Raw genomic sequence first — 27974 nt, forward strand, 5'->3', positions numbered from 1 at the left:
CACGCGCGCATGGATCTAATTTTTGCTCGCGGATTTTGACATTCAATTGCCTTCATACCTGTGAGATCTCGAAAATGCATTTGTAAATATACAGCCTGCTAGTAAAAATAAACTAACAAACAAAAACACGTTTCGTCTGTCCCCCAAGGGAACCGAATCACAGAGTAACAATATTTCTAAATATAGAATACTTGTTACTTGTCATAGATGTGTTTGATACATTTTAACATGTATATATATATATATACATGAAAACAATTTGTTTTCATTTGAGTGTGTTTTGTCATGGTGTTGAATTAATTGATATGCTGCTTTGATCACTAAGCTACTTTAAATATTAATATTCCTCACCTATGACTAACTTTATTTCCATGGTTGGCTCAGGGACAGCAGCTAGCTGGCTATCACCTGTCCCTCTTTTAAGTCATCGTGATCTTCATGTCATTCAGCACCGTGACTGACATACGGTGCAGGTGAGGAGGTGTGAGGAGAGCAGTGGAGATGACGGGACAGGACGATGTGGACATACCCGGTGAGAGCACTTTATACAATTAACCAGCATATATAACACTTATCTTGATGAATGGTATACTTACCTGTCCGTTGGACAAACGGTGTCCACATATCCTCTGTGTGTGTGTGTGGTTGACCTGTTGCTATTTCTGTCAGGCTGCTACTTAAATGGCTTGAGATGTCAGGTTGGGATTTAGCTGGTGTTAACTTACAGAAGAGTGCTGCCTTTGAGTCCTGCACAGTGTTAAATATACCTTTCCCAAAGGCTGTTAACAGAGATGAATCATACATTTGTCCTCAGAAACAGGAGCCATCTTCACATTTGGAAAGAGCAGTTTTGCTGACAATGTGCCTAGTAAATTCTGGTTGAAGAATGACCAGCCAGTGCATCTATCTTGCGGAGGAGAGCACACTGCTGTCATTACAGGTGCAGACAAACTATGCACAGTTTATTAGTGAATTATTGCTGTGTTCAACATAAAATATTTGTGTAATTAAATGATTCTTATGTCAGCAGAAAATGGCAGGCTGCTCATGTTTGGTGGTAATTCTTGGGGCCAACTGGGGCGTGGATTTAAGCCTGCTGCCAGCAAACCTGCCTCTGTGAAAGGTGAGTTATTTTCCACCAAAAATATAAACAATGATTATTTTCATTATTGATTAATATTATTAATTATTTCTCGATTAATCCTTTTATCACCTGGTCTAGTCAAGCTAACATCGTCAAATCACTTGTTTTGTACTGGGGTGGAAAGTAACTACATTTACACAAGTACTGTCCTCAAGTATCATACTCGAGTCTTTTACATTTTCTTATATATGTACTTCTACTCCACTAGAAAAGAGGCAAATATTGTACTTTTTACTACACTACTACTACACTATGTATATCTAATAACCTTATTTACTTTGCAGATTCAGATTAACGATTCAACATATAATATAACTTATGTTCTATTGTTATAGGTTGAGATAACACTTACAAGCTGTATATAAAATCATTGTATTTTCCTTTCAGCCTTAAAGTCTGAGAAGGTGAAGCTTGTAGCTTGTGGGAGGTATCACACAATTGTCTGCACATGTAAGATGATTAACAAATAACATCAGAATTTCATATGACATTCCTTAAATACAGAACAGAAGGGCCCAGAATTGGTTGTATAAAAGTCCGGTTTTTGTATATATTTAGGGCGGGGTAGTGTGTTTGTTTCTGGCATTAACCTGGAGGGCCAGCTCGGTTTGGGCCACTGCAACAACACCACATCCTTTCGCCTGCTGCATCCCTTCTGTGACCATGCACCAATCAAAATGCTTTCTGCAGGATGCAACACCTCAGCTGCCTTAACAGGTCTGAACAGTGACAAGTAATAATGTAACAAGTGTCTCCATCAGATCAACATGCTCTGGCTAAAGTCCAAACTGTTTGTATGTGTGATGTTAGATGTTCTACTCTGTCTGTGTGTGTGTGTCTGTGTGTGTGTGTCTGTGTGTGTGTGCGTGTGTTGTTAGAGGACGGGAGGCTCTTCATGTGGGGAGACAACGCCGTGGGTCAGATCGGTTTAGGGGATGAGTGCTTTGCAGCAGAACCCACAGAGGTGGATGTTGGGGAGGCGGTGATGTGGGTCTCCTGTGGGTACCACCACTCAGCATTTGTCACAGGTACAACACAGTCCAACCAAACACAGCACGAGAGACAGTTTGAGCGTTCATTTAACCAGCCTTCACACTCCAGTGTTGTGTCGGCTTTGCTCTAGCGGATGGAGATCTCTACACGTTTGGCGACAGCGCGAATGGAAGGCTTGGTCTCCAGGTGGAGCAGCTGGCCAATCACAGAGTCCCTCAGCGGGTGCAAGGGTTTCTGGGTCATGTCACCCAGGTGTGCTGTGGAGGGGAGCACACGGTGGCGCTTACAGGTAGGTTTAGTACAGACACTTTTCTGCTGACATCTTTTTTTTGTTTTATCATTTATATTTGACGTATATCAGGAATACAGTCTGTTAGTGGTGGAAGAAGTATTCAGGTCCTTTACTTTAGTAAAAGTGTCAATACCATCGTGTGGAAAACGCTCTATCACAAGTAAAAGTCCTGCATTTATAGTTTTACTTAAAAGTACAGTTTCAGCAAAATGTAATTAAAGTTTCACTACAAGTACTCATTATGCAGACAGGCCTTTTTAGTGAATTTGTATCACCACACATGTAAGCAGATCAGTATAGATAGATGGATTTATTTATTTTGCACATTTCACAAATAATAAGAAAACTAAATATATAGAATACATTCTAAATGAGTAAATAATATTTATCTGAAAATGAGTAGGCAGACGTAAACACTTACCCCTTTCTATAACTTAAATAATTAACATATACACATAAATAATCATCTTAATATGAAAAAAAGCATAACATCAACAACATGCGTCTGCCCCTTCCTCATCCTTGTACAGAACCCCTCAAAGCAGCATTTTAATATTTAATGCTTTCAACAGAAATCAACTTCAAGAATATTTTAGAGAAGAGTGTGAAAATCTTGAAAGAAGACAGAATAAGGAATTTGCTATAAAATTTAAGAGAAATGTCACACGATTGAAGAAAATGCATCAATTTGACTTCTATCAAAACAAGCTCAATATTAGACACAAATCACTTGGAAGATTAAGATGTTTGCAAATTTTGCACAATGCAAACTACAAAGTAGCCCGAGCAATCAAATATAGTGCAGTAAAAAGTACAGTATTTCTCTCTGAAATGTAAGTGAAAATACTCAGTAAATGTACTTTCTTTCCACCACTGCTGTTCGTCAAAGCAGTCTGTTCCATTGTGTCTGTTTTGCCGTGCCAGAGGAGAATGTGTACACGTTCGGCAGAGGTCAGTACGGTCAGCTGGGCCACGGGACGTTTCTGTTTGAAGCTGATTTGCCAAAACCACTGGAGCACTTTTGTAACAGCAGCATCAAACATGTCGCCTGTGGAGAGAACCACACCGCTGTGATCACAAGTAAGTAATCTCTGAAGCTCATTCTAGTCATTATGATGGTGTTTAAAGATAGTGCTGCCTGTTTACCTTTGTGTGTTTTCCTGATCATCTGAATTAAATGTGAAGCGATTGAACACAAGCTTCAAACTTGATGTAAAGCGTTTGTCCTCCACAGACAGCGGGCTCCTGTACACGTTTGGTGATGGTCGGCATGGGAAACTGGGTTTAGGGGTGGAGAACTTCATCAACCAGTTCAGCCCGACACTCTGCTTACGTTTTCTCAAGCACAGAGTTCAGTTAGTAAGTGAATGTGATGAAACGGCTCTGGTGGTCGTGTCATCCTCAGCTCCACCTGTGTGTTTGTCTAATGTCCTTTAGCAAAACAATAAAACCACAGAGTCTGACTGTAGTCCACCTCCCAAGTGGTTTATCCTGTGTGTCTGCAGATTAAGAGGATCCTCTGTAATAAACTACATTAAGTCCTTGTGTTTTCGTACGTTTAGGTGTCCTGCGGTGGTAACCACATGCTGGTACTGGCTGCACCCAGACCAGAAGAGGATGTCACAGAAAACTTTTTAGAGCCAAGTTACACAGAAATGCTTCTGCTGGACACTTTGATTGATCCTAATCCAACAGTCCCACTCTTGGCCCTCTTTGCTCGAGCCCGCCACAGAGAAAAAGTGAGAACCTACACCGTGGTACTTATTTTCAGTTGGTTGCAATCTGCAACTTAACCGTTAGATGGCAATAAATCCTACACACTGGTCATTTACTAGGCCTGCAACTACTGATTGTTTTCCTAATCCATTCATCTGTTGATTATTTTATCCATTGATCGATTTATTGTTTGGTCCACCAAAAAAAAAATGACAATAGTACAAAATGCACATCACATAATCCTAGAGCACAAGATGACGTCTATAAATGTCTTGGTTTGTTCAACCAACAGTCCAAAATATACAATTTGTTATATTTTAAGACCACCCAAGCAGCATATTCTCACATTTCTAAATATCAAAACATTACTGAAATGATCAATTAATCAAAATAGTTGCCAAATAAATTTTCTTTTGATCGCCCAATCAATTAATTGACCAATCATTGCAGCTCTAAAATGTACTTAAATGAATTAATCTTTTTTTAATTATCATTTAATCTATATATTTTATGCTGCATATCTGGGTTCTGGTCACATTTATTTCACTAGTTATATATTTGGGAATATTTTTTACATACTGCTGGGAATTGATTCTAGGCCCAATAGTCCCTACTGGTTAGCCATCATACTTTCATACTTTGACCAGTATGATTGTGAACAAGTATTAAATTGCATTGTATGTGGTATTAGAAAGTATTTTATTTAACTATGTGAACCCTGCAGAAAGTTTGTTGTCTCAGCTTTAGATCATTGTAATCACAGTTTAACTCCAGTAGGAGACAGTATTACACCAAGTTGTAGCTCTGCTGCAGTGCCGCAGACTAACATGTTGGAGGAACTCCATCGATGTGGTTCAAACCTTTTACTCACTTTTTTTGTTGTTGCTGTTTTTCCTCTCTTTTCTTCCAGGGAAACTCTGCGGAGCAGTTTGGAGAGATGTTTCACAACCTCCCACGTCTAAATTCTGACTTCTTCAACACCTCCTGGCAAACGTCCAGAAATATCGCAACCCCTAAAACACTCTCAAAGGACTTTGCCACCCCTTCATCATCCCCGAAACCACAATCAGAAGCAAGGCTAAACCCAGCAATCTCCCCCAGATCTCCAGTGTTATCCTCTAAGCCATCGAGCCCACATTCTCAATCATCAAACACCTTTCAGAATAAATCCTCTACTGCTGCTTCCTCTGAGTCTAAATCTAAAGAGCTGCCTTCTCCCCTACCGTCGCCAAAGACTATAACTAAACATAGCATCCTAGTATCTCATAAAAGGACTGCAAAAAGAAGACTGTATGGAGTGGCAACCGCCAAAAAGGCCTTAATTGGTGAATCTCCTCTACCACCTAAAGAGCCCTGCAGCCCCACCAGACCCTCCAGTGAGATTTCCAACAAACCTCTCAGTGAGGAGGAGCATGCTGCCTCGCCTAAAACAGGTATTTTCAACCTCTAATTTGATGAGCTGAGTTTTTATCTTGTGTTAGATACTCTTGTGTGCAGCTGTTTCAATAACCCAATCACTGTCGGTTTTTGCAGAGGGAGAAACTTCTCAGAGACAAATTGCAGTGGAAGAGAATATCTCTGAGAAAGGAGTCAACTCTGACTTTTTGCCAAACATGGTGAGAGAAGTTTGGTTTCACATTAATGTCTTAGTAGAGTAATAGAATATATTGTCCGCAAAGTCATAAACGCAGAGTCAGTTGAATGTTGTTTGGTGTCAGTTGAATGTTATTTTCCTCTTTAGGCTTCTTGGTTGTGGTCTACATTATGTGCACTCCAGGGCAGGAAGCAGCAATGTTGAACACTCACTGACTTTTCCAGGAAATGTGCATAGGTCAGCATACATACTGTGTCTGTGGAGACATTTTCCATTTGGTGAAACATTGAAGTGAAATATGAAATTGAATTCAGTGTTATGGTTTCTTAATTTTCCCCTTTCATTTGCTTTTATCCCAAGAATGTGTGTGATGAACCCCCCTCAAAGTAGATTCAGAGATTAGGATTGCCTCTGCCAATACACAAATGTGTTTGGGCTCCAGCCTCAGATACACTCTGACAGATACAAACAAACACACACACACACACACACACACACACACACACACACACACACACACACATACACACACATTAAACGCTTTGGGAAAGTTTCCAGGAATCTTGCCACATCTCATCAGTGTTTCCACAGCCAGAGATGAAGCAAGCTGTGAAAAAGTCTCCTGCGTTGTTGTGTGTCATAGTGCAACATGCGGTGTTCAGTAACCCGTTCCTGCCTTAGTTGTAATGTTCAATGGGCTTGTGTCTGTAGTGGTGGAAGGAGTATATAAGTAGTAGTACCACACTTTAAAAACTGTTCATTACAAGTAAAAACATTCATAATCCTACTTAAGTATAACTACTGATTTTGTGTGCTGAGAAGTTTTGAAAGTAAAATCTTACTATAGCAACTTCAGGTGTAAAAAAGAAAAGAAAAAAAGAGTGTAAAATGTGTAAATATTTACACATATTTCACTGGGAAATGAAAATACTCAAGTAAAATACATGTACCTCAATATTTACTGAACTGTATTACTTGAGTAAATGTCCAGTTACTTGTGTGTCATATATGTGTGGGCTTAAATGTGTGGCGGAGATGAATATCTCTAAAGAGGTGCACCACAGTTCACAGTTCAGACATTCTGCTGTGACAGTGATTAATTGTCTGTTTTCACACACCACTGACCCCCAAATAACCACCGTCTGTTAATCTCAAATGCAGATGGTAAAATAAGGATTCCTTTCATCTTCTCTCCTTCGTCACCAAGGTTCCCTTTACCTTCCTCCCACATCTGCATTTCAGGCTGATGACAGATTTGTTGATGACTAATCAGTGCTCCACATCATGTGTGCCCACAGCGCTCATGCTGCAAAGAAAACCCATCGTTTTTCATATGTTTAAGCCGTGGAATGCAGTGGAGTAGAAGTATAAAGTTGCACAAAAGGGAATTACCTCAACTTCTACTTATGTACAGTACTTGAGTAAATACACTAAGTGACATTCAACCACTGGCTTTAACTGCTGTTTATGACATTTCAAATTACATTGTACAAAAATGTACCAAAATGTATTTTTATATGATGATGAGATCCAAAATATACTTTTCACTGGCAATATATAATCTTCTTATGTATTGCTGCCAACATTTTGATGTATATTTGTAATTATATTCAGTACGTTTTAATCCATCTACGCCTACAAAATCTACTGCAACATATATAAAAAGAAATGCAGAAATTTTCTTTTATTGAACAAGAAACAGCTTCCTCAAACTAGTGCTGACATGCTTTTGGCAGTAAAACACATAAAACATTAAATGCCACAACTACACATTCAGTAATGTTGATTGCAGGTCTGCTGCGGTGCTTGTTCAGATTTCCTTTGGCCCTTTTTTATAACACACAATTATCAATTATCACAATTATGACTTTTTTCCGCCAGGTTTATTTTTATTTTTACATCCCTATTTTGATTTATTATAGGAAAAGAAGAAAGGCCCGGCTCTTGGAAGAACTACGAAAGAAGCAGAGTTGTTTCAGTTCAATGGGAAGGCAGGACAAAAGTCTCTCAAGGCCTCACCCACAGAGCTCCTGAAAGGCTCTTTGAAGAGAGAAGTGTCTTCACTGATGAGCTCAAAGAGTCTGAAAAACGCATCTAAAAGTGCCTCATCTAAAGGCAAAGAGAATATCACCAAGCAGTCCAATAAAGTGACAACTTATGGACAGGCGCGAAAGGAACCCTCCCATTTTAAATCACCAAAACTATCAGAGTCAAGCTCAAAAACTCTACAATCTGTCAGGAAGACACTGACTGAAGCACAGCAGAGACCGACGAAACTGAAGGCAAATGACAGGAGAAATAGAAATGTGAAAGAAAGCAATATAAACAAAGAGGATATGGAAGCCGTGACTTTAAAGAAAAACTTGATAGGGACACCAAAAAAGGAGGAAAATAAATCAGCTTTTGACCAGACATCTCATGTTATTAAGATCACTACAGGAAATGAAACAACCAGCCCGTCTGTCCGAAGTGAAAGTTGGTCACCTGTAGAAAAAGATGCAGAAATCAAGAGTGAAACCACTGAAGAAACCACACCTGCTCAGGTTGATACTAAGAAAACTCAAAGTGTGACATCTACACCTGTGAAGATGAAATATACAGGGAATACTCAATTTAAAAGTAAAAGCAAAGGAAAAGTTGTAGAAAACACAGCTCAAAAAACGAGAGGTAGAACTGCAGATAAGCAGAAGGTACCTGAAGGTGACAGCGCTGAAGTAAATGACAAAATCAAGTCAATAGAGTCTAAACTGAAGGCAAAAACAAATCCAGGTAGAGAAGGAGGGGATGAAATCAGAGAAGCAGACTCTGAATTTAATACGAGGGCCAAACCAAGGAGTAAGGAGACTGAAGCTTCCAGCTCGCTGATATCACAGCAGGATACACAGGTTGAACTGCTGTGTAACCCCATTTCCCCACAAAGCACTCAGGGAACAGAGGTGGTTTCCGTCAGCGGAGCAAAACCCCTTCGAGACCCAGAACCTGTTGATAGGGATCTGCTTGTTTCTGGAACACACAGAGAGGATACTCAGAGCCTGACTGAAGAAAAGCCAAGGTGGGGGGAGATCCTCAGTACCGCAGCCTGTCTTCTTCCTGCTGCAGGGATAGCAGGTGCAGCTATGGGGGTGCTTAGTGAGGCAATGACAAGCGTGGGGGGTTTCCAGTCCGACAGTGACACGGTCACCTCTACAACCCCGAAAACACCGTGTCGAGTGAAACATTTCACAAAGCAGAGTGCAGTTATGCAACCTTCTTTTTCCTCGACATTATCACATTTTTCTTCCACAGAAGTGTCAAATTCACCAGAAAGAAGCACAAGGAAAGTCGGTCTGGTCAAGAAGAATGTAGTTCAAGAAGAGGAAAGTCATGATACCACTCGGTCACAACAGGAGGTGATGAAAAGTGACGGGGGTGAAGACTTTTCACTAACAGATCGTGACACAGATGCGGGAACTTCCCGGCAAGAACATGAAGACAATGAGAAAACCCACAAGGATCATGAAGGAGAAGAAACAGATAATGAAGAGGAAAAGAAGGAAGATGAAGAAAGTGGAAGCGATATGGAAGACAAGGAAGAAGACGAGGAGGGAAGTGAAAGTAGCAATGACTTAGGGGAGGAAACGGAGAGTGTTACGGGAGGGACTGAGGAAGAGCAAGATCATGAAACTGCAGCAGAAGATGGTGATGAGGAAAAAGGCTCCAGCAGTGACGAGGAGGATGAAGGAATTAAGAAGGGTGATGTCACTGAGACTGAAGAGGAGGAAGAAGAAAGCAGTGAGGCAGCAGAGGAGGATGAAAGTGAAGAATCCAGTGAAGAAGAGAATAAAGAAGAAGAGGAAGAGAGTGAGGTGAGTGAGGATGAGGACGATGTCAGCGGTGAAGACTCGGGGAGCAGCAAGAGCAAAGAGTCAGAAGAGGAGGACAGAGACGGAAGTGACGCTGCAGAGTCTGATTCTGAAGAGGAAGAAAACATTGAGGTAGAGGAAGATGAGGTTGATGCAGAGGATGAGAAGGTTTCAGAGAAGGAAGAAGAAGTTGAGGAGGAGGAAGAAGAGAGTAAGGAGGAGGTTACAGAGGAGGAAAAAGAGGGTGAGAAAGAGGAGGAGGAGGAGGAGGAGGAAGAACAGGGTGAGGAGGAAGAAGAGAGTAAGGAGGAGGTTACAGAGGAGGAAGAAAAAGAAGAGGGTGAGGAGGAAGAAGAGAGTAAGGAGGAGGTTATAGAGGAGGAGGAAGAAGAGGGTGAGGAGGAAGAAGAGAGTAAGGAGGAGGTTACAGAGGAGGAAGAAAAAGAAGAGGGTGAGGAGGAAGAAGAGAGTAAGGAGGAAGTTATAGAGGAGGAAGAAGAAGAGGGTGAGGAGGAAGAAGAGAGTAAGGAGGAGGTTACAGAGGAGGAAGAAGAAGAAGAGGGTGAGGAGGAAGAAGAGAGTAAGGAGGAGGTTATAGAGGAGGAAGAAGAGGGTGAGGAGGAGGAAGAGAGTAAGGAGGAAGTTATAGAGGAGGAAGAAGAAGAGGGTGAGGAGGAAGAAGAGAGTAAGGAGGAGGTTATAGAGGAGGAGGAAGAAGAGGGTGAGGAGGAAGAAGAGAGTAAGGAGGAGGTTATAGAGGAGGAGGAAGAAGAGGGTGAGGAGGAAGAAGAGAGTAAGGAGGATATTATAGAGGAGGAGGAAGAAGAGGGTGAGGAGGAAGAAGAGAGTAAGGAGGAGGTTATAGAGGAGGAGGAAGAAGAGGGTGAGGAGGAAGAAGAGAGTAAGGAGGAGGTTATAGAGGAGGAGGAAGAAGAGGGTGAGGAGGAGGTAGCAGAGGAGGAAGGAGAAGAGGAAGAGAGTGAAGTTGAGGAGGAGGAAAAAATAAAAACAAAAGAGAAAAGTATTGAGGCTAAAAAGATGATGGTAGAGAGCAATGATGATGATGAGGAAGAGGAGGAGGAAGAGGAGAATGACACAAAGATTAAACCAAAAACAGAGACAAGACTCAGAAATCAGAGAGAAGACACAAAAGAGGAACACCTTGAAGGAAAGAAAGGTAGTGATTCTGAGGAAAATGAAGATGAGAGTGAGGAAGAAGCTAACGAAGAAGAGGAGGAGGGAGAAGAGGAGGAGAGTGAGGAAGAAGGAAAGGCTGCAAACATCAAACATAACCAGAAACATGCTAAAGAGGAGGAACATAAGAAAGAAAAAGAGGGAAATACAAAGGTGGAGCAGGAAGAAGGAGATGAGGAGGAGGAGGAGGAGGAGGAGGAGGATGAGGAGGAGGAGGAGGAAAAGGTCAAATCAACAAAAACAAAAAACTTGCAGGAGCTGCCTCCTGACAGAAAACACAAACAACATAAAGAAACACCCAAACCAGCACCGAGGACGAAGCGGAGCGCTGCAGGAGAGAAGAAACAAGACGACTCTCAGCAGTTCTGGAACGATGTTCTGCCTCAGTACCTCGATCTGCAGTGAGGTTCATGTACAAAACAGTGTTTAACTGAAAGGACACGGACTCAGCACCACAAGGGCCATGCAGTACAATGAAACCTGCTCACTGTGACTGTTGATATCTGCTGATATATTATATAACTGTTGCTATAGTATTATTATTGTCAACAAATCGCATTAGACCAAAACTAACGATGCATTAGTCTGTCTCTCAATATTTACGACTTCCCAACTTTGTGTGTGGCACCCGGCACCAAGCTTCATTCCTACTGAAGGCATTCATTTTATTTGTCTCACAAATAGTTTCATTTTTCAAAGCTATACAGAAAAATAGTTAATTTGGTGATTAACACACATTTGATTATTGAAGGCAGCAGAGTGATGTATGTGGGATTGACTCAAAATAATCTACAATGCCCACGAAGGAGCCCAGAGCAATGGAGTGGCTCATTTATATGTTTTGGCATTGAACTTCTATAACATTGTCACAATGGAGAATTAAAAAAAAAGAAGGATCAATCATTGTTTTTATTCCAATCAGTCTTCTTCCTTACCAAAACCTGGTGCCAACATTTCCCACAATGCTACGCGACTGCTAAAAGTTCTGTTTGAGACTCGGTTGTGCTAGTGGCGGCTAATGTAGCTCTAAGCTGCTAGCCTCGAGCAGAGATGAGGAGCGGGCTGCAGAAGTTCACTTCCTCCTACTCCACACTACACAAGATCAGACTGTACAAGTGCACAGTGTGTGTTTGGGTAGGGATCAATGCTTTTAGATGCTGAACCTTCAAAAAAAATCCCCAAAATATATGCAAAATGAACACCATCTAGGTGTACTGTAAGTCTGTGAAAACAACAGTTAAAGACAATAAAGCTAAACCCAGACACAATCTTAATCCCAAATCATTGTCTGTAACACCACATCAAAGTAAAGCAAAGGGTCGACTAACTCTTTGTTCACCTGACCTCACAGAAACATTTCAGCTAAACTGTCGGTTGAACCCACATTACATAATTACAGCTCAGGAGATGCTCTCACAGTCACTTCACCACCTTCAACACCTTCATGTGTGGACTCGCACTCCAGGGTCTACAAACCATGTGCAAATTAAACCCTGATCAGTCTTTCAACAGCTCTGTACTTTCACCCCGCCCTCCTGCGGTGTGTGTTTGTGTCTGAAACAGAATGATAACCAGGTGTAGAAGACTGCCGTGCAAATGTCAAGACGTAATCGATTAAAATGTTCACATCATTAGCAAACAGTGAAACAGGCAGTAAACTTCTATCCCTGTTTGAAATGGGAAAATCTTTCCACTGTGTTATTGCTGCGTTTTATAGGTGTGCGTGTGTGAGTGAGAGAGAGAGAGAGAGAGAGAGAGAGAGAGAGAGAGAGAGAGAATCTATAGCTGCTGGAAGGACCATATAATGTATCTAATGTATTTAATGTATAACAAAAGCTTATAATGTTTATAAATACCAAAGCAATACCAAAATCACATCCTGGTTATTTTCTCCTGATCAAAAAAGATTACTTGTGAAACTCCATGACCCCTTAGAAAACAGGCCTTTTTGAAACTAACAATATCATAATTTGTTATTCTCTCCTATGCAATTCATAATTTCAGGACCCCACAACCGGAGGGACCTGCCGGCCCTCAGGTTGTGAATCACTTGTTTAATTTGTGACATTTCTTGTGTATTTTCTTACTCTGCTACTTTGTAGGCTACTTCTACTCCAATGTATTTTAGGGTTTATTGTACGTTTTAATCCACTGCATTTATCTGACACTTATAGTAACTAGTTACTTTTTACATTAAAATGACATATGCTTATATATGATGCAGTAGGCCTACTAATCTACCCAGTAGTATACAAAATGTCTCAAATTGGCTCCACATTCACACCTCTACACTCCACAGAGTTTGTAATGGAGTATTTTTAGACAACGGGATTTTTACTTTTACTTAAGTAAAGGATCTAAATCTTCCACCACTGAGTATAAGTACCTCGAAATGTTACTTATGTAACGAATTGAATATACAATGACCACTGAAGAGTATAAGAGTACTTTTAAAAGGAGAACTGGGTTGACTTATTCTAGTAGATACTTGTGTCCATGTCACAGTTTACCTACAGGGGTTGTTGGCACAGCCGATCGTCTCTCTGACCCGCCTCGCGGCGGTCACCAGGCCTGACTGTATTTGGAGAATCCTCCCTTGTTTCTGGATCTGGAGCAAGAGGCGGGCCTTTGGGAAGCAGGAATGCGCTGGAAGTTTTCCTGCGAGCTCCCTCTTCACACGTTGAAGAGTCCCGCGTCTCGACATGGACGTGTGGCCGCTGGTGCTCCTGTTCGTCCAGCTGTGCTTCTGCTCCGCTTATGAAGGTAAGGAACTGACAAAGACCCTCATTCACCTCCTGGACGTTATGAGCCGTGCCGGAAATAATCGACCAGTTTTAGACTGTCTGGTGAGAAAGAATGGGATATCACTGATTTGAGGCTGAACTTAAATTAAACTCTTTGTATTGGGTGAATAGTATCCCCTTTTGTCTTTGCATTCATTTGAGGCTTCTTATCCTCACCGCTGGTTTTGGGTGAACCGAGGTGGTGTTTACTTGGAGGGGGTGGGCAGCGGGGGGAGTACAGTGTGCATCTGGGGGACGTTTCTCTGCACAGAGCTCAGTCTGTGGTCCCAATGAAAGCCCTGCAACTGTAGTGTAAGTTAAATGTTTCGCCCTCTCTTTTAATACTTTACAAACAACGACCTATTCATCAACTCTTTGGATCAAACCACTGCAAAGGAGCTTTACATCTTTGAAGTATTAGGTATTAGGTTAGGTAAAGTTGGAAAGATATTCAAAGATTCGAAGTGGTATCAGTAATTTAATGAGGAATTAGTCAAAGGATTAGTCGATCGATTAATCATTAAATTAATCAGCAATTATTTTTTGTTATAGGTTAATCGTCTGAGACATTTTTTCCATGCAAAAACCCCAAATTGTATCTGGTCTGTGCTTCTCTAATGTGAGCGTTTCCTGTTGTTGCTGTATCTTCTATCATTGTAAGTGTAGAATCTTTGGGGTTTGGACTGTTGGGATAAAACAAGACATATGAGGACGTTATTTTGTGATGGACATTTTCTCAGCTTTTACTGACAAGATGATTCATTTATTAATGCTAGTTGAAAGAAAAGACTGTTGCAGCCTCACACTGAGGAAAAACATCCAACATAAGAACACAGACAGACTATTCAGATAGATGGGAGAGAGCTGGGCCTGTAGCCTGCAGTGAGGCGCTGAAATGACTTCAAAGCTGAAGTCTGGATGGAGTATTGTGTGTGTGTGTGTGTGCGTGCTGTATGATCATACAGGCTGAAACATGAACACAAGCTGCAGAGCAGATTTACACTGACAGACTAAAAACAGCTTGTCGAGCAGTAGAGACTCTGGTCTGTACTTGTGTGAGTGTGTGTGTTTTTATGAGGAGTTTATTTTACAGGGGTGTGTTTGCGTATGTTCTGGTGGTCAATTAACCAGTTGAGTTGTTGAGTGTGCACGCGCGCATGCCTCAAAGCTGTGTGGCGGTGCGCCAGAAGGACTCCTTTTGCACCTTTTGGGCTCTTTTTTTTTTTTTTTTAAGCAATAGAAATCTCAAAGCCCAGGCCTGTGTTCTACATCAGTTAAAAACCTCTTAAGCAAGTAGTCATAAAAGCCTGATCACATTTTCCACGACGTGCTGATGTGAGTCTGGGGAAGATAGATCCTCCACACTGGAGAACAGTCACTCTAATACGTTTAGTTGTGTCTTTGCCAGAAAGAAAGACTGTTACTTATCTACACATCCATCACAAGCAACAACTAGTCCTCATTTGAAGTCGTGTTTGCACGTGGAACTGCAGAGTCAGCTGATAATTCACTGTGGGTTTCTCACTACAGGCGAACCCTTTCACATTACATGCAGTCACTTGATCCATTGTTAATGCAAATATATTGATTAGAGCAGCTTCAGGAGCAGACAGATAAATGCCATATTAATTGAGCAGCGTGCTATGATGAGTTTCTAACTGTGAATCTGAATACTGAACACTTTCTAAATAATTCATTCCCAATTAACTCTGCTGCTAACCCCTATTATTCATCTTTGTGTCTCTCAGGTAATGTAGCGCTTCATCCTACGCAAGTAGTTACTGAGCCGTATGCTCATGCATAACGATGCAAAACACATTTAGAAATAAATATTGTTGAAATGAAACATCAGTTATGATTTAAACCTATTAATACAGTGGTGATCTGTGATCCATTACTGTAACTACTTAGCAACTGTTGTATACCTCACTGTAAAGTGTTAATGGAGATAAAAACAGCAGCAGTTTGTTCCTCAGGGTCAGAAACTGCTGATGTGTTTAAGAAACCGGCAGCGGAGGTGTTGGTATACAGTTGAAATGGGACAGAGCTCATTAGTGCTCCAAAAGGAATTATGTAACTCTGTAATCTCATACCGTTGAATTAAGCGGTAAAGAAAAGACTTCCCATTTTATATTCTGCTCTCTTCAGCTCTGTTAGCCGGTAGCTACTTACAGGGAATGAGCTTCCACATAACGACGGTTTGTATTACAGAGCCGCAGAAAAAAGCTAATTGGGCTATCGGGCTCTGTAATTTAAAGCTCCCAGAGGTTTGTCAGGAAGATGAGCTTCTACGCTTCCTGCACAATTAACATTTTGACATCTCTCTGGCTGAGACCTAATGTGAAGTAGATGTGATGCTGGCAGCTGATCCCACCTCATCATCAGATCTCATTTTCCTTTGTTGGACTTGTTTGAATCTGGAGTGCTTTTATCAACAAGGACTAAGCAGGCTCTTTCTCTTGACCCTGCAGGATATACTGTATATCATAGACTTTTTCACAGAGATGACCTCACATGAAAGAAAAGGCTTGAGTTTTGTTTAACCAGAGTTCACACTGCTCTGAGTGTCCTCCTATGTCCCTTGTCGTCTTGGTTACTTTGGAGAAGGAAGAAGTCCTAAAGAAGCAGTTCAAGACGATTAAAAGTAAACAAGGACTAAGGTCTGCCTTGCACGTTATTGTGTTATTGTTTACATATTTCTTGTTCAGTAGATAAAACAAAATGAATATAGACAGCTTGGAAAACCCAACAATAAATGTTTATCAAAGACAAAAATTACATTAACGTTTTCACAAAAAGAAAGTTTGAAAGTTAGCATTTTGGTGTTCTGCCGCCACTAGTTGAATTGTCTGTCATCTAGGTCACAAGTGCTGCAATAAAGGTCAAAGGCTCTTGCAACACAAGTTGAATTGTATTTCTGTACTATTTGATATCCACTGGAGGCTAGTGTGGCACAATCGTTTTATTATTAGATATTTAGAATGGAGTTTAGGGCCCTTTTCTTTCCCAGAAAGAGAGATATTTTTTAAATACTCCTGGGATTTAGTTATCATGGATTTTATATCTCATCCTCCTGCCTTTATTTTTTTTCTGCATCCAAGTACTGGATTTGGCTGAACTGAAATTACATAACAGGACAGACTACCAGTTCCCCAATGGACATAAATATGAATAATATCCTGCATAAACATGTCTAATTGTTCTCTAACTCCGTAAAGGTGTCTACTGTAATGTGGGTTGCTGTATCTCTGTCTTAGTCATTGTAGATTTTGGTTATTTTACTTGTTTAGTGTTTGTTGTGGATGTGAATATGAATCTATGAGGTTATACTTTAAGTCAAATTGTTATTACAGGGCGGTTAGAAACTAAATGACTGCGACAGTTATGTGGTTGTTATGTTTGTCTTCAAATAGAAATATACTATAGCTGACAGGTGGCATAAGCATTAAAAAGTAAAACACACACAAGTGAAAGAAACAATGCTGTAACACTGGTTGCCTGCAGGTGGTGCTAGTATTAAAAACGGCAGCGTCTTTTACTTTGTGTACCTGTAGAAGGCTACAACAGTTTCAATATGTTTCTTCTGCTGCTGTTATGGTGTTCTGATGGTGGTATGATGGAATGACCCCTATGTGAGTGAATTAAAGTTATAATCCTTAAGATTTAAGTCTTGGTTCTTTGATGACAGCCATGGCGTTATTGGCTGTAACTGCAGTGTAGAGTGGTTGTCATTAGCTAGCTAGTGGGGCGCCACAGAGAGACTAACGTGCACTGAAATGCATGCCCGGCCGGCCCGGCTATGTCAACAAAGCACAACATTCTACACAACACAGAGGTCGACCGACTTCAGCTCAGGTCGACATTTCTCCACTATATCGTTACATTGCAGATATTTGTTTGCTGCTATGATTCCCGTATATACAACCTTTCAAAATAATGTACAATTATCTGCTGAAAAGACAAATGCTACACATTTGTAAACAAATATTTGAAGAACTGGTCGCACTTTGGGCCACAGTGATAAATAAACCGCGTTTCCTCGGGCTGTTTCACAATAAAAGCCATTCCGTCAGTTGCATGCTTTTATTGTGAAGCAGCAGTAGAAAATATTAACTTTGCATTAGCAGTTACTTTACACAGCTCTAACACGGTGTTAAGAGAGTGAACAGCAAACAGTAAGGATGATATCCATGAGATAAAAATATGAGGATAACATGTGTGCATCGTTTCCTGTGAATCCCTCATGCATGTGAAGGCAACTTAAATCCAGAGCAGGAATGGTGGACTCCGCCACTAACTACAGTTTCATGAAAATCTTAAGGATTATAACTTCGTCTCATAAAGTGATTTGCATCTGAAGAAAAGAGACCAAGTAAATCATTGTTTGTGGTAGCACCTCCCAGCCAATCACAAACAAGTAGCTCCTATTGGCTGTGGTGTAACTTCTTGTATGTTGTTTACATGAAATAGCTGCCTTTTGTCACAGAACTCATCATTTTTCTTGCGCATTGTAGCCCAAACTATTGTTCACTTTGGAGGAGACACAAACACACACGCAAACACACACACACACACACTCACACTCACCTGTAATTCGTTTTCCATTAATTTCTCTGCCTCCCTTTCTCCCTCCATTAGGAAGCAGACGTTGAAGTTTTCCCATTAGACAGCTAAATGTGATTCACTCAGTATGTGGGTTTGCTCCGTACAATCCATGCTGTGTGAGCCGACTGCTAAAACCTCAAAACCTGTGTGTGCGTGTGTGTTTGTATTAGATGACTTGCGGGATTTTGGTCCAGACAGCTTTTATTAAAGTGACAGAAAAGCCATGATGAGGAATGGTGGGAAGGGGATGTGAGATGTGCTCTCAGTATCAGGTTCAATCCCCAACATGCGGCTGAAGGAGGCTTGAACACTCCTCTCTTGAAGATCCTGAACAGAGGACACATTCACACTGGGGTTCATAACATCCTGGGGCCAAGGTTGAACACCCTTCCCCCTACTTTAACCCCTTCCTCACACATTTCCTCTTTCCTCTCCTTTTTTACTGCTTCCTGACCCCATCCCTTCATCCTCTTTCCTCAAATAATCCTGTTTGCTCATCACAATTCCCCTCACATTTGTCTTTTAGGCCTATCACTCAAGTGTGCCCTCCAGCTCTGCAGCCACCACTGACAAATATTTCAGTTCTCCTTGAATGCTGCTATTTTATGGTTGCAATGTATTTTCTCTGTCTGAGTGATCTGCTCACGGTTGAAGTTTACTTAAAATGGTAAGTGTGATCTATGGGAACTGTTTTGAAACAAAACGTTTCAAAATAGTTTCACTCCCTCCATTTTTAACAAATACAACAGCCACAGTAAAAGAAGAAGAAGCAAAAAAAACAATACTGGATTGAGAAGAATGAATGTGTGTTAAACAAATTCATTTTTCCAAACCAGCTGGAAAAAAGAGGATCTTTTGTGATTTATTCCGCGTGCATGTGGTTTGTCCAAAAGATCCAGATCCCCCCTAGAGTCTGGTTCAGATGAAAAGTTAAGCAATATTTTTAAGCCTGTTCTTGTGCTGTTTGCAATGAAAAAAAGAGGCAAAAAGGTCAGCCCAGGACAATGCTTTCAAACATTGCTTAACATCTTGGATGCAGCTCTTGTCATTGTATTAGTTGCTTTTTTCTTCTTTTCTTCCATCCCCAGGGTCAGGACAGTACGCATATGGAGACGATGAGGACTGGCATTCTCGTAGATATAAAGGTGACTACATGCTCAGTTGGACATGGCCAATACACATTCATTCTGAAATGCGACTCACATTTCAATTTAGGGACTGCTTATTTTGAGATCCGAGTAAATATGGTTTCCTGAATTGTTATGAATAAAGTCCCAGTGAAACGGCAGTTAGCATCATTATCTAATATCTAGATGTTTCAGAGCGATACAGACTATATTGCTGGGGTTTAGCGCCAGAGGGATTTAGATAGAATCCTTCAGATTTGATTGGCATAGCAAATACAGCACAATAGGAAGCTAGAGGACTGTTAGCTTGCATCCTCTGCAGGGTTGTAAGATCAGAAACAGAAGAGCAAAAAACGAATAAATAAGTAAGAGCAAAACCATAAACAAAGTTTTTGCCGCCTGAGGTCCAAACACCCCCCCTTGAACCTATGATACTGCTCTGCTAGCTGCTACAGTGTGTAGGTAGTTGCCCCAAATCACAGAGTTCAAGATGTGTCATCAATAATATTTTAGCGCTTTACGGGGAGAGAAAATTAAGGTATTTTTACACAATAGCCTACTTTTTTATCTGGAGTATAAAAAATATAACTGAACAATTAACACAAGGACACATCGTTAGAATTAGAAATAAGTATTTTTGTTATTTCACTGTGTCTTTAAAGAGACATAACTCAACAGTTAGTCCAGCCTTTTTTATGAACTGACTCAGTTACGTCAAAGTAGCTTCCAGCTTTAGATTCGGGGTCAGTTAGACACGGAACATTGTTGTCCAGGCCAAACCAAACTGCGTAAAAGCTCAAATGTAGTATTACTTTCTCTTACTCAAGGGTTGTGGAAACTTTGCCAACACACACACACACACACATACAGAGAGAGAGAGAGAGGCAGCCAGGGAGGCTCGCTGTGTTATGAATACTCATTTTTATTCCAACTGGAAATTAGCCTAAACTAGTGTGTTCTCTCTCCAAGTGTGTGCATACATGTGTGTTGATGTGAGGGCTTGTCCTTAGCCAGAAGGAAATAAATTGCAGATTTTGATTTCACTGTATTGAAATAAGAACTTTGTGGCCCCTCATACTTGGCATATAACAAGGATTATTTTACATAAGCGTTGTTGAGGTGTCCACCATGAGACGAGCAAAGTTGAAGGCAAATTCGATTGTTCTCATAAGTATTAAAGGACGGGTCTTCATATTTACCATACAGACACCACATTTGAATCGAACTCCTAAATGAACTATTCCAATTAGGACGTTATTGTTCTGGAGTAAAACTGATACATCTGCGGTCAGCGTAATAAATGTCATGTTTTTGACGGACTAAATCCAGGGATAGCACAACAAACAGCTGATATCTGTAGTGTGATAAGTATCAAAACTGAGCTAAACTCTCAACACAACTATCTATGTGGAAGGTTTCTCACTCTATCTCACACAAACTTTTAAACCTAAGTGCTTTCTTCACATCATTATATGTCTTTCCCTCAAGTGAGACTATCTTCTCTGCCTCACGAGACACTGTTGGATTACGGGAAGTTACAGATAAGGTAAAAAGAAATCCTCCGTATCAGTCTGAACTCAAATGATGGGAGGGTTTTTTCACATTTTCACACTAATAAAGGAAGTCTTTCTTGGCTTTTACAGTCTTCAGGTAAGTGCTTATTATCGAACACTGATAATCTCTCACTCCAAGGATTTACCATAAACAACAAACAAATAATTGCCATGATGCTGTGAAGGAAAGGTCATTGCGGCTGTCTTCCCTCCGTTTTTAGGGACCCCGTGGTGTGCGCCCATTAAGGTGAAACATGGGGACGTGAGCTGTCGTACACCCAGAGGAGAGCACTACAGGAACGTGATGGGGACGCGTTGCAAAATCCGCTGCAAGCAGGGATACGAGTCCCAGAGCTCAGAGGTGGTGTGTATGGCCAGCAAGCACTGGTCCTCTAACTACGCCTGCCGAGGTAAAAAAATGGACATACTCATGCATATATACACTCATGCATGTACCTAACCTTACATACTAGGTTTTGGGATTCCTGATAGTGATTCTTAAATTGTTTAGCAAAGTTCATTCTTGGTCGTGGAGATAGCAGTCCACTTGCTAATTCTTTCTACAGCCTTGAACCACATCTGACTGTCTTCATTAGGGGAGTGTGTTTTTTTTCTAATTAAAAGATTTAATCAAAGAAGACCAATGGTGATAGTTGATGAGTTGAAATAAAAGACCAAGATGGGCCAGTTTACTGTATTATTAAATAGATGCATCAGCCTGAATGTGTTGCATTTACCTGAACCAAATTGAACTGAGCAAACCATCCCTTACCCCAAAGCCCTTTAACACGGAGCTCTTTCTCTGACAGAGATCCGCTGTCCCAAGCTGAACATGCCGGATAATGGCGGCTACAAGTGTTCGGACGGCTCCTACTTCAACTCTCGCTGTGAGTTCTTCTGCTCGCCTGGATTCAGTCTGAAGGGACACAAGACGGCAACGTGCCAGTACAGCAAGGCGTGGAGTGCTGGACTCCCCACTTGTGTCGGTAAGACTGTGTGTGTTGTGAATTTGTGCATTATTTCATCTCCCACAGAGAACTGGAGCCTGCAGACCACTGAGCCGCAAAAACATATGTAACAGGTAATTATTTGCTTTAGGCATAATGTGAGCTGCAGTCTACAGTGTATTCCTCATAATATAAGGTTATATGATTGATGTTTGGGGGGAAAAAAACCAACCATCAAGACATGTACATGTACTCAGACACAAAAAAACATATGGTTTGTCTCTCATCACCAGAAAATTATAAATATTTTTCATGCTTTTGCAGCTGCAGTCTGAGCCTGAAAATGACTGTGTTTCTCATGGAAAGCTGGGCTTTAAGGCCGGCACCTACTGTAGGTGATTGTATAAATGGCTGAATGGTCTTGTGACCTCGGTAACAGTGGACAATCACACTGAACTACAGCCATCACAACCATACCAATGTTGTCTGTGAAGCGATATCAAGTCTCTTAAGAGTAATGATTCACTTCCCTTGTTTTGACTTAAATCTTTGGCCAGATCACTTCTAATACTTCAAAACCTTTCGCAGAAAGCGGTCTCTAATCATAAGACATTTGATGCTTGTGTAGAATGAAAAGTACCTGTGTTTTGTTGAAAAATGGTGCTACAGGAATGCAGCGTGTTGGGAGCTGCTGTTTTTGTTTTAGCAGCGAAGACGAGGTGGTCATTTTCTTGTTCATAATAAATGTTTGTAAAAGGCTCAACCTGTCTAATAATAGCTCAAGGAACAGCAGGCCTCTCAAGCTTTGGATTTCTTTGCGTGTTGAAACGATGTGCATGGTTGTGTTTATCGGTTCTAATGTAAGCTGCAATAGTTAGCATGGCCGGCTCATTGGCCCACAGTAGCAAACCAGCATTACTTCCAAGGCAAAGGTAGTGACAGGTTACAGGACTAACAACAACATTGCACTGGATACATTATGTTTGACAAACTCACATGTTATTCCTCACCCTTAAAGTCTCATCTCTACTACTGTTAAAAATGAATTAAGCTAAAATATATAAGCTAAGCAGACAAACATGGTAATGTTGGAACAAAAGGAATGACAGATTTTTCTGTATCATAGTTATAATACCAGGTGTAACAGCTCTACACTGCAGTACACAGATTAATCTGTTTCTCTTGATGTCTTATACGTGGATAACCGACTGGGGAGGATGGGGACTTTTTGTCTGGGACTTATTAGCTTTAGCTCAGTCTTTTAGCATTATATCATGTAATTGCCACCATGTGTATATTTAAGACACGCATTTTTATAATTAGTCAGCTGGAAACAAGTCAGCCGCTAACCGCTTTTTCAACCAACACATAAGGTTACCTTATTTGCCACCATAATCATTGTAAACTGTAGTGCAGGATAGGAAAGAAATAACAGTCAACTGCTACTCTTCCTGCTCTGGCCAATAGAGTTCACATTTCCTATTCTTCATTTGGGGCCTGTGTAGTAAAATACACATTTAAATGCGATATTTTGTTCTCTGTTTGTTCAAGAATTCTTTCTCTCTCTCTCTGTAGATATGGATTCTCCAAAGATGAAGTGTCCTAATCTGAAGGATAAGTGGGCAGAACCAGGAAAACTGACAGCGAGGGTGACCTGGGACACACCGGAGGGTGTAGACACTGCAGATGGCATTCTCACAGAGTCAGTCTCATCTCCACCACCCTTTTAAGCTTTTTGCTTCAATGTACCCAGTCTGTTGTATTCCTGCTGGTTATTATCCCACTCTGAACAGGGAGATCACAGTGAAAGATTAAAACAAAGCCTGTCTTTTGCAGTGTTATCCTGAAAGGGAAACCTTCAAAATCAGACTTCCCAGAGGGGCTCCATAAGATGTCCTACACTGTGTCTGACCGTGCAGGGAACAAAGGATCCTGTCGCTTCACTGTCAGAGTGCGAGGTGAGCTAATAAAAGCTTTTTGATGATTTTGTAGAGGAGGATTTTCGGTAACACTGTATTTTATAGGGTTATTATCAGGAAGCCTGCCAGAAAGTCCTCTGTAACTTGGTACTAAAAATGGGAAAAAATAGAGGCTGTAAAGCTTCTAATTATATCAAATTCATGTCTTCTTGTCAGTGCACAGCAGATCGAGTCTATGCAAAAATGTAATAATTGTTTGCAGGCAATAGTACAATTCACCATATATGGAGAATAAAAGGAGCTAAATGAGTTTTGGAAATTCCTATAATTTCCCAAACAATCAAAACCAATTACTTTTTTTCAGGGAACTCACTTCTTTTGAGCCTAACTGAAATCTGTTTTAGCATGGCTAAAAACTAATTAAATTCTTCCAACCAAAAATACCTACATTTCTTGGAATATGTAGACATGTAACCACTAAGAAAGACAAACTTCCCCTGTCCTTTTTTATTTACTTTAGTGCCACCTCGCTGCCTGTCAGGTCTGCTGACATTTTGTGTCTAAAGCGCCTCTCTTTCTGTGCAGTGCGCCGCTGCAGCTCACTGTTTCCCCCAGACAACGGTTATATGAAGTGTGACAGTGACGGAGACAACTACGGTACCACTTGTGTGTTCACTTGCACCGGTGGCTACGAGCTTCGGGGCAGCGCTGCCAGAGTGTGTCAGTACGGACTCACCTGGTCTGGCACAGATACCAACTGTGCAGGTACGTGCTTCTTGCAGACACACACACACAACAATCTTTTATTTACAGTTTTTAAAAATGAACAAAACAAAAAAGACACAATAAGAGAATCAGTTAAGAAATAATGAATTGTTGCAATATGATTCAACACTAACATTATGTTTTCAGTTTCACTTTGTTTTATGGACCTAAGACATTTCTAAAGTTTTTGTTTGTAGTTTTAGTCTGATTTCCACGCATTCATACATTTACTTCAAGCTGCTGACACCATTCCCTCGTGGGAGCTGCATCCTTGCTGTGAACAAAAGAACATTTGACAAATCGTGTTCATGCCTACAGTCTTCAGGGATTACTCCCAGTAATGCAGCATCGGGATTAATTGGGAAAGATCCAAAACATTTTTAATTAGAATTTATTTTTACGGCTCTGTTTGAGATTAAACCACATCTGTTCATAATTTTACATTTTTATTCCTTCTTTGCATCACTCGCAGGACATTGTCCATACAGTGTTGCAAGATTGGGATATCGTTTTAGGACTAGCATTCACCAACAGAACATAATAGTTAGGCTCTGAGTAGACAAAAAAAGCAACCCAGTTTGACAGAGAGAATCAAAAATTGGCCTACATTTTATGTTGATTGAGATACTTGTTGTGAGTCAATTCTGGCAACAGTTTCCATGTCTCATTCTGCGAGCTCTGAATGAATTTCATTTATTTTTAATGTGGGCTGTCTAGTGTCAGTCAACACAACAGCCTTGTACTACCTGTGCTAAACTGGTTCCATGTGAAAGGAGAAAAGGGCCCACCTGCGCCATCCATCGATTCAAATAATCACTTCTGGACGCCTGTCTATTGAATTGAATGTGAGGAAAAGTAGCAGATGGGAGCGACTGTGTTGCAACAAACCTTCAGTAATTTATTCTCAATGTTGCAGCTTTACTTTCGATGATGACATGTGCTCAACAGACCGAAAGAATCAAATCGCGTAGCATCTCGCTGTGTTGTATTAAATCTTGTATTCTTGTCCCGTGCGTCACATCTTCTCATATCACTTAATTGTACATTCAATGTCATCACAGCCATGAACATTAACGTGGGAGTGCGTACAGCTGCCGCACTGCTGGACCAGTTCTATGAGAAACGACGGCTCCTCATTATCTCGGCTCCGACTGCTGCCAATCATAATTACCGCTACCAGATGACATACTTACAGGTGAGGCACAACTCACAGCGAGAACACGAGTTGTATGTGGGGTAACCGAGATGGAGGGAAGAGGAGATGGAAGTCAAAGCTGCAGTGATTTGTGTGTATATTGCTGCTTGGTAAGAGAACCACAGTGTGTTTGATTTTCCTTCTCGCTTTGCTGCGTAAGTGGGACAAAGCAGAGAGACAAATAGATAGGAAGGGAGGATGGGGTGGGGTGTGTGTGTGTGTGTGTGTGTGTGGGGAGGGGGGGGGGGGGGGGGGGGTCCAGAAAATGTCGAGGCGATGATTAAATGATACTGACACCGGCTTTGATAAGGTTTATTCTGGGGCTGGATGTTTCCACGGCTCGTCGGAAACCGTTAGCTCCGTCGACAGACGCCTGACCTTTCAAAGTGACGGGATATCAGCTGAAAGACAAGGCCGTGTTAAAAGTTTGTGAACAACCTGAGTGATCAGTCCTGGAATCTGTCTGGTTGGGAGTTGTTTGTGCTATTCAGAGCAGAATTGATTAGCTGATTCATTGATATGTCGATCAAGAAGTGAGGATTTGCTGCCTTTCTCTGTTTTATATCTTTGGGTTTTGGACAAAACAAGAACTTTTCCTAATCATTTTTATTAGTTCAATTACCTGTTTAGAAGTTCTTCAGATTGTATGCACTCCTTTTACCTTATTATACAATCCAGAATCTGTGAATATGCAACTAATGTTCATTTCCAAGCATCTAACTGCCGTTTAAACTCCCCTTTTTCGGCAGATGAATGTGAAAACAGCATTCTAGGTTCAAACTCTGCACATACATTTTTCTGCACAGTGAAGGCCGAACAAAGAGTAAACAAAAAAAACCTCAGTTCTGAGTGCACTTAAATTAATCATGAAAATATTCGTTAGTTGCAGCCCTGGTGTTATTGATGATAACTTCAGTTCTGCAGAGTTATATGTATATCCTCTGTGTTCATATCCTTCTTTTGCCTGCATAGAAATCAATAACAAAGCTATAAAAATGCAAAAACGTATCGGTTTTTCTCTGTATCTTCATCTCAGCACGCTCAGTGTGGACTGGACCTGAGGCACGTCACAGTAATTGAGCTGGTTGGGACTTACCCAGCACAGATTGGCCGAATTCGACACAGGCTGCTCCCTCCAGCACTGGCCCTGCAGTTCAGGTAAACACACACACACATTATCAGCAAAATGCAGCATATAAAATAAAAGTACTCACTGTCCAGTAAAATGGTCCCTGTCAGTGTTTTATATATGAAATGTTTTTGGCTTAATAATACTGCTGCATTAATGTGTACGTTGCATTTTAATGCAGTTAAAGGTTGAGCTAATGTTAACTCATTTATATGCTGATGGGAGTTTAATTTGCAGCAATATTATTCTATTCTATTCTATAAGATCATCATATGTTTGTAGCATCGCTGTCCTGTGAGAACCACATTTGTGGCGATGCGTTTTCCAGCTGATCCAAAAGGCTTTTTAAGAATAGTTTATTCAGCCTAACAAGTAGGACGATTTCCTCAACACATAAAGGAACACTGCATCCTTCAGTTTATCTCAAACATTCAACACCAACACATCTGGAGATACGTGGTTTTCACTGGACAGTAAGTGGAGGAAAATTTGCAATCTGCGAGGCATTAAGCTGTCAGACGAGGAGTATATTTACCTCTGCGATGTAGTGGAGTAGAAGTATTTACTTGAGTAAATGTACTTAGTTACTTTCAACCACTGCTGCTCACTGAGCTGATGTGCGTTTCCTAGGTTACTGCTTCAGATTCCTCAAAGGTCTTTCCAAATGGTGCTGGTAGACAAGCAGGGCATGGACAAGCAACGCTACCCGTTCCCGATTACAGCAGCTGAATTATTCACCACCATCGACACCTTCCCCCTCCGCAAGGACGAGATGGTGCTACAGCAGGAAGCGGGCCAGAACTGCCAATCATAAAACACGGACTGTCAGCCATCTTTGATCCTTCTCCTCCTCAGTCACAGCAGACAGATCTCCTTGTTTTATCCTCTCATGTCACACACGCCTACCCGAACTCATCCAGTCCTGTTTCCAGAAGGTTTGAGTGTGTGTTTGTGTGTGTGTGTGTTGATCTGAAGCATTACTGAAAGAGGTCACTAAATGGAAAGGGTCACACAGTACATTGCAATCATATTGATTCCTGTGTCTTTTATATCTTTATGTTTTATTATTATTAATATTGTCAAAGCAGAATATGTTTTACTATTTTGTACAAAAAGTCTTTTTACTTCATGAACAGGCGTGTCTACTCTTCCCGTGTCTAATATTTATACCTCACA

General features: G+C 40.9%; 2 protein-coding genes across 2 annotated transcripts; both read left to right on the forward strand.

Moving 5' to 3' along the window:
* The first annotated feature begins 501 nt into the window (after nt 1-501).
* Nucleotides 502-11180, forward strand: rpgra (retinitis pigmentosa GTPase regulator a). The gene is made up of 12 exons (XM_076111813.1): nt 502-532; nt 815-940; nt 1031-1123; nt 1532-1594; nt 1703-1861; nt 2023-2172; nt 2268-2426; nt 3354-3509; nt 3664-3788; nt 3992-4168; nt 5056-5578; nt 9025-11180. Exons 1-12 carry the CDS (start codon nt 502-504, stop codon nt 11178-11180), a joined length of 3918 nt encoding a protein of 1305 aa, XP_075967928.1.
* Nucleotides 11181-13465: 2285 nt separating this feature from the next.
* On the forward strand, nt 13466-27959 carry srpx (sushi-repeat containing protein X-linked). The gene is made up of 10 exons (XM_076103213.1): nt 13466-13538; nt 19252-19308; nt 21065-21253; nt 21653-21829; nt 23366-23492; nt 23627-23748; nt 24295-24474; nt 25536-25669; nt 26706-26827; nt 27429-27959. The coding sequence occupies exons 1-10, from the start codon at nt 13478-13480 to the stop codon at nt 27610-27612; spliced, it is 1353 nt and encodes a 450-aa protein (XP_075959328.1). The 5' UTR covers nt 13466-13477; the 3' UTR covers nt 27613-27959.
* The last annotated feature ends 15 nt before the right edge of the window (nt 27960-27974 follow it).

The sequence above is a fragment of the Anarhichas minor genome, unplaced genomic scaffold, assembly GCF_050575085.1.
Source record: "Anarhichas minor isolate MPS153535 unplaced genomic scaffold, ASM5057508v1 ptg000004l, whole genome shotgun sequence".
Classification (NCBI taxonomy): domain Eukaryota; kingdom Metazoa; phylum Chordata; class Actinopteri; order Perciformes; family Anarhichadidae; genus Anarhichas; species Anarhichas minor.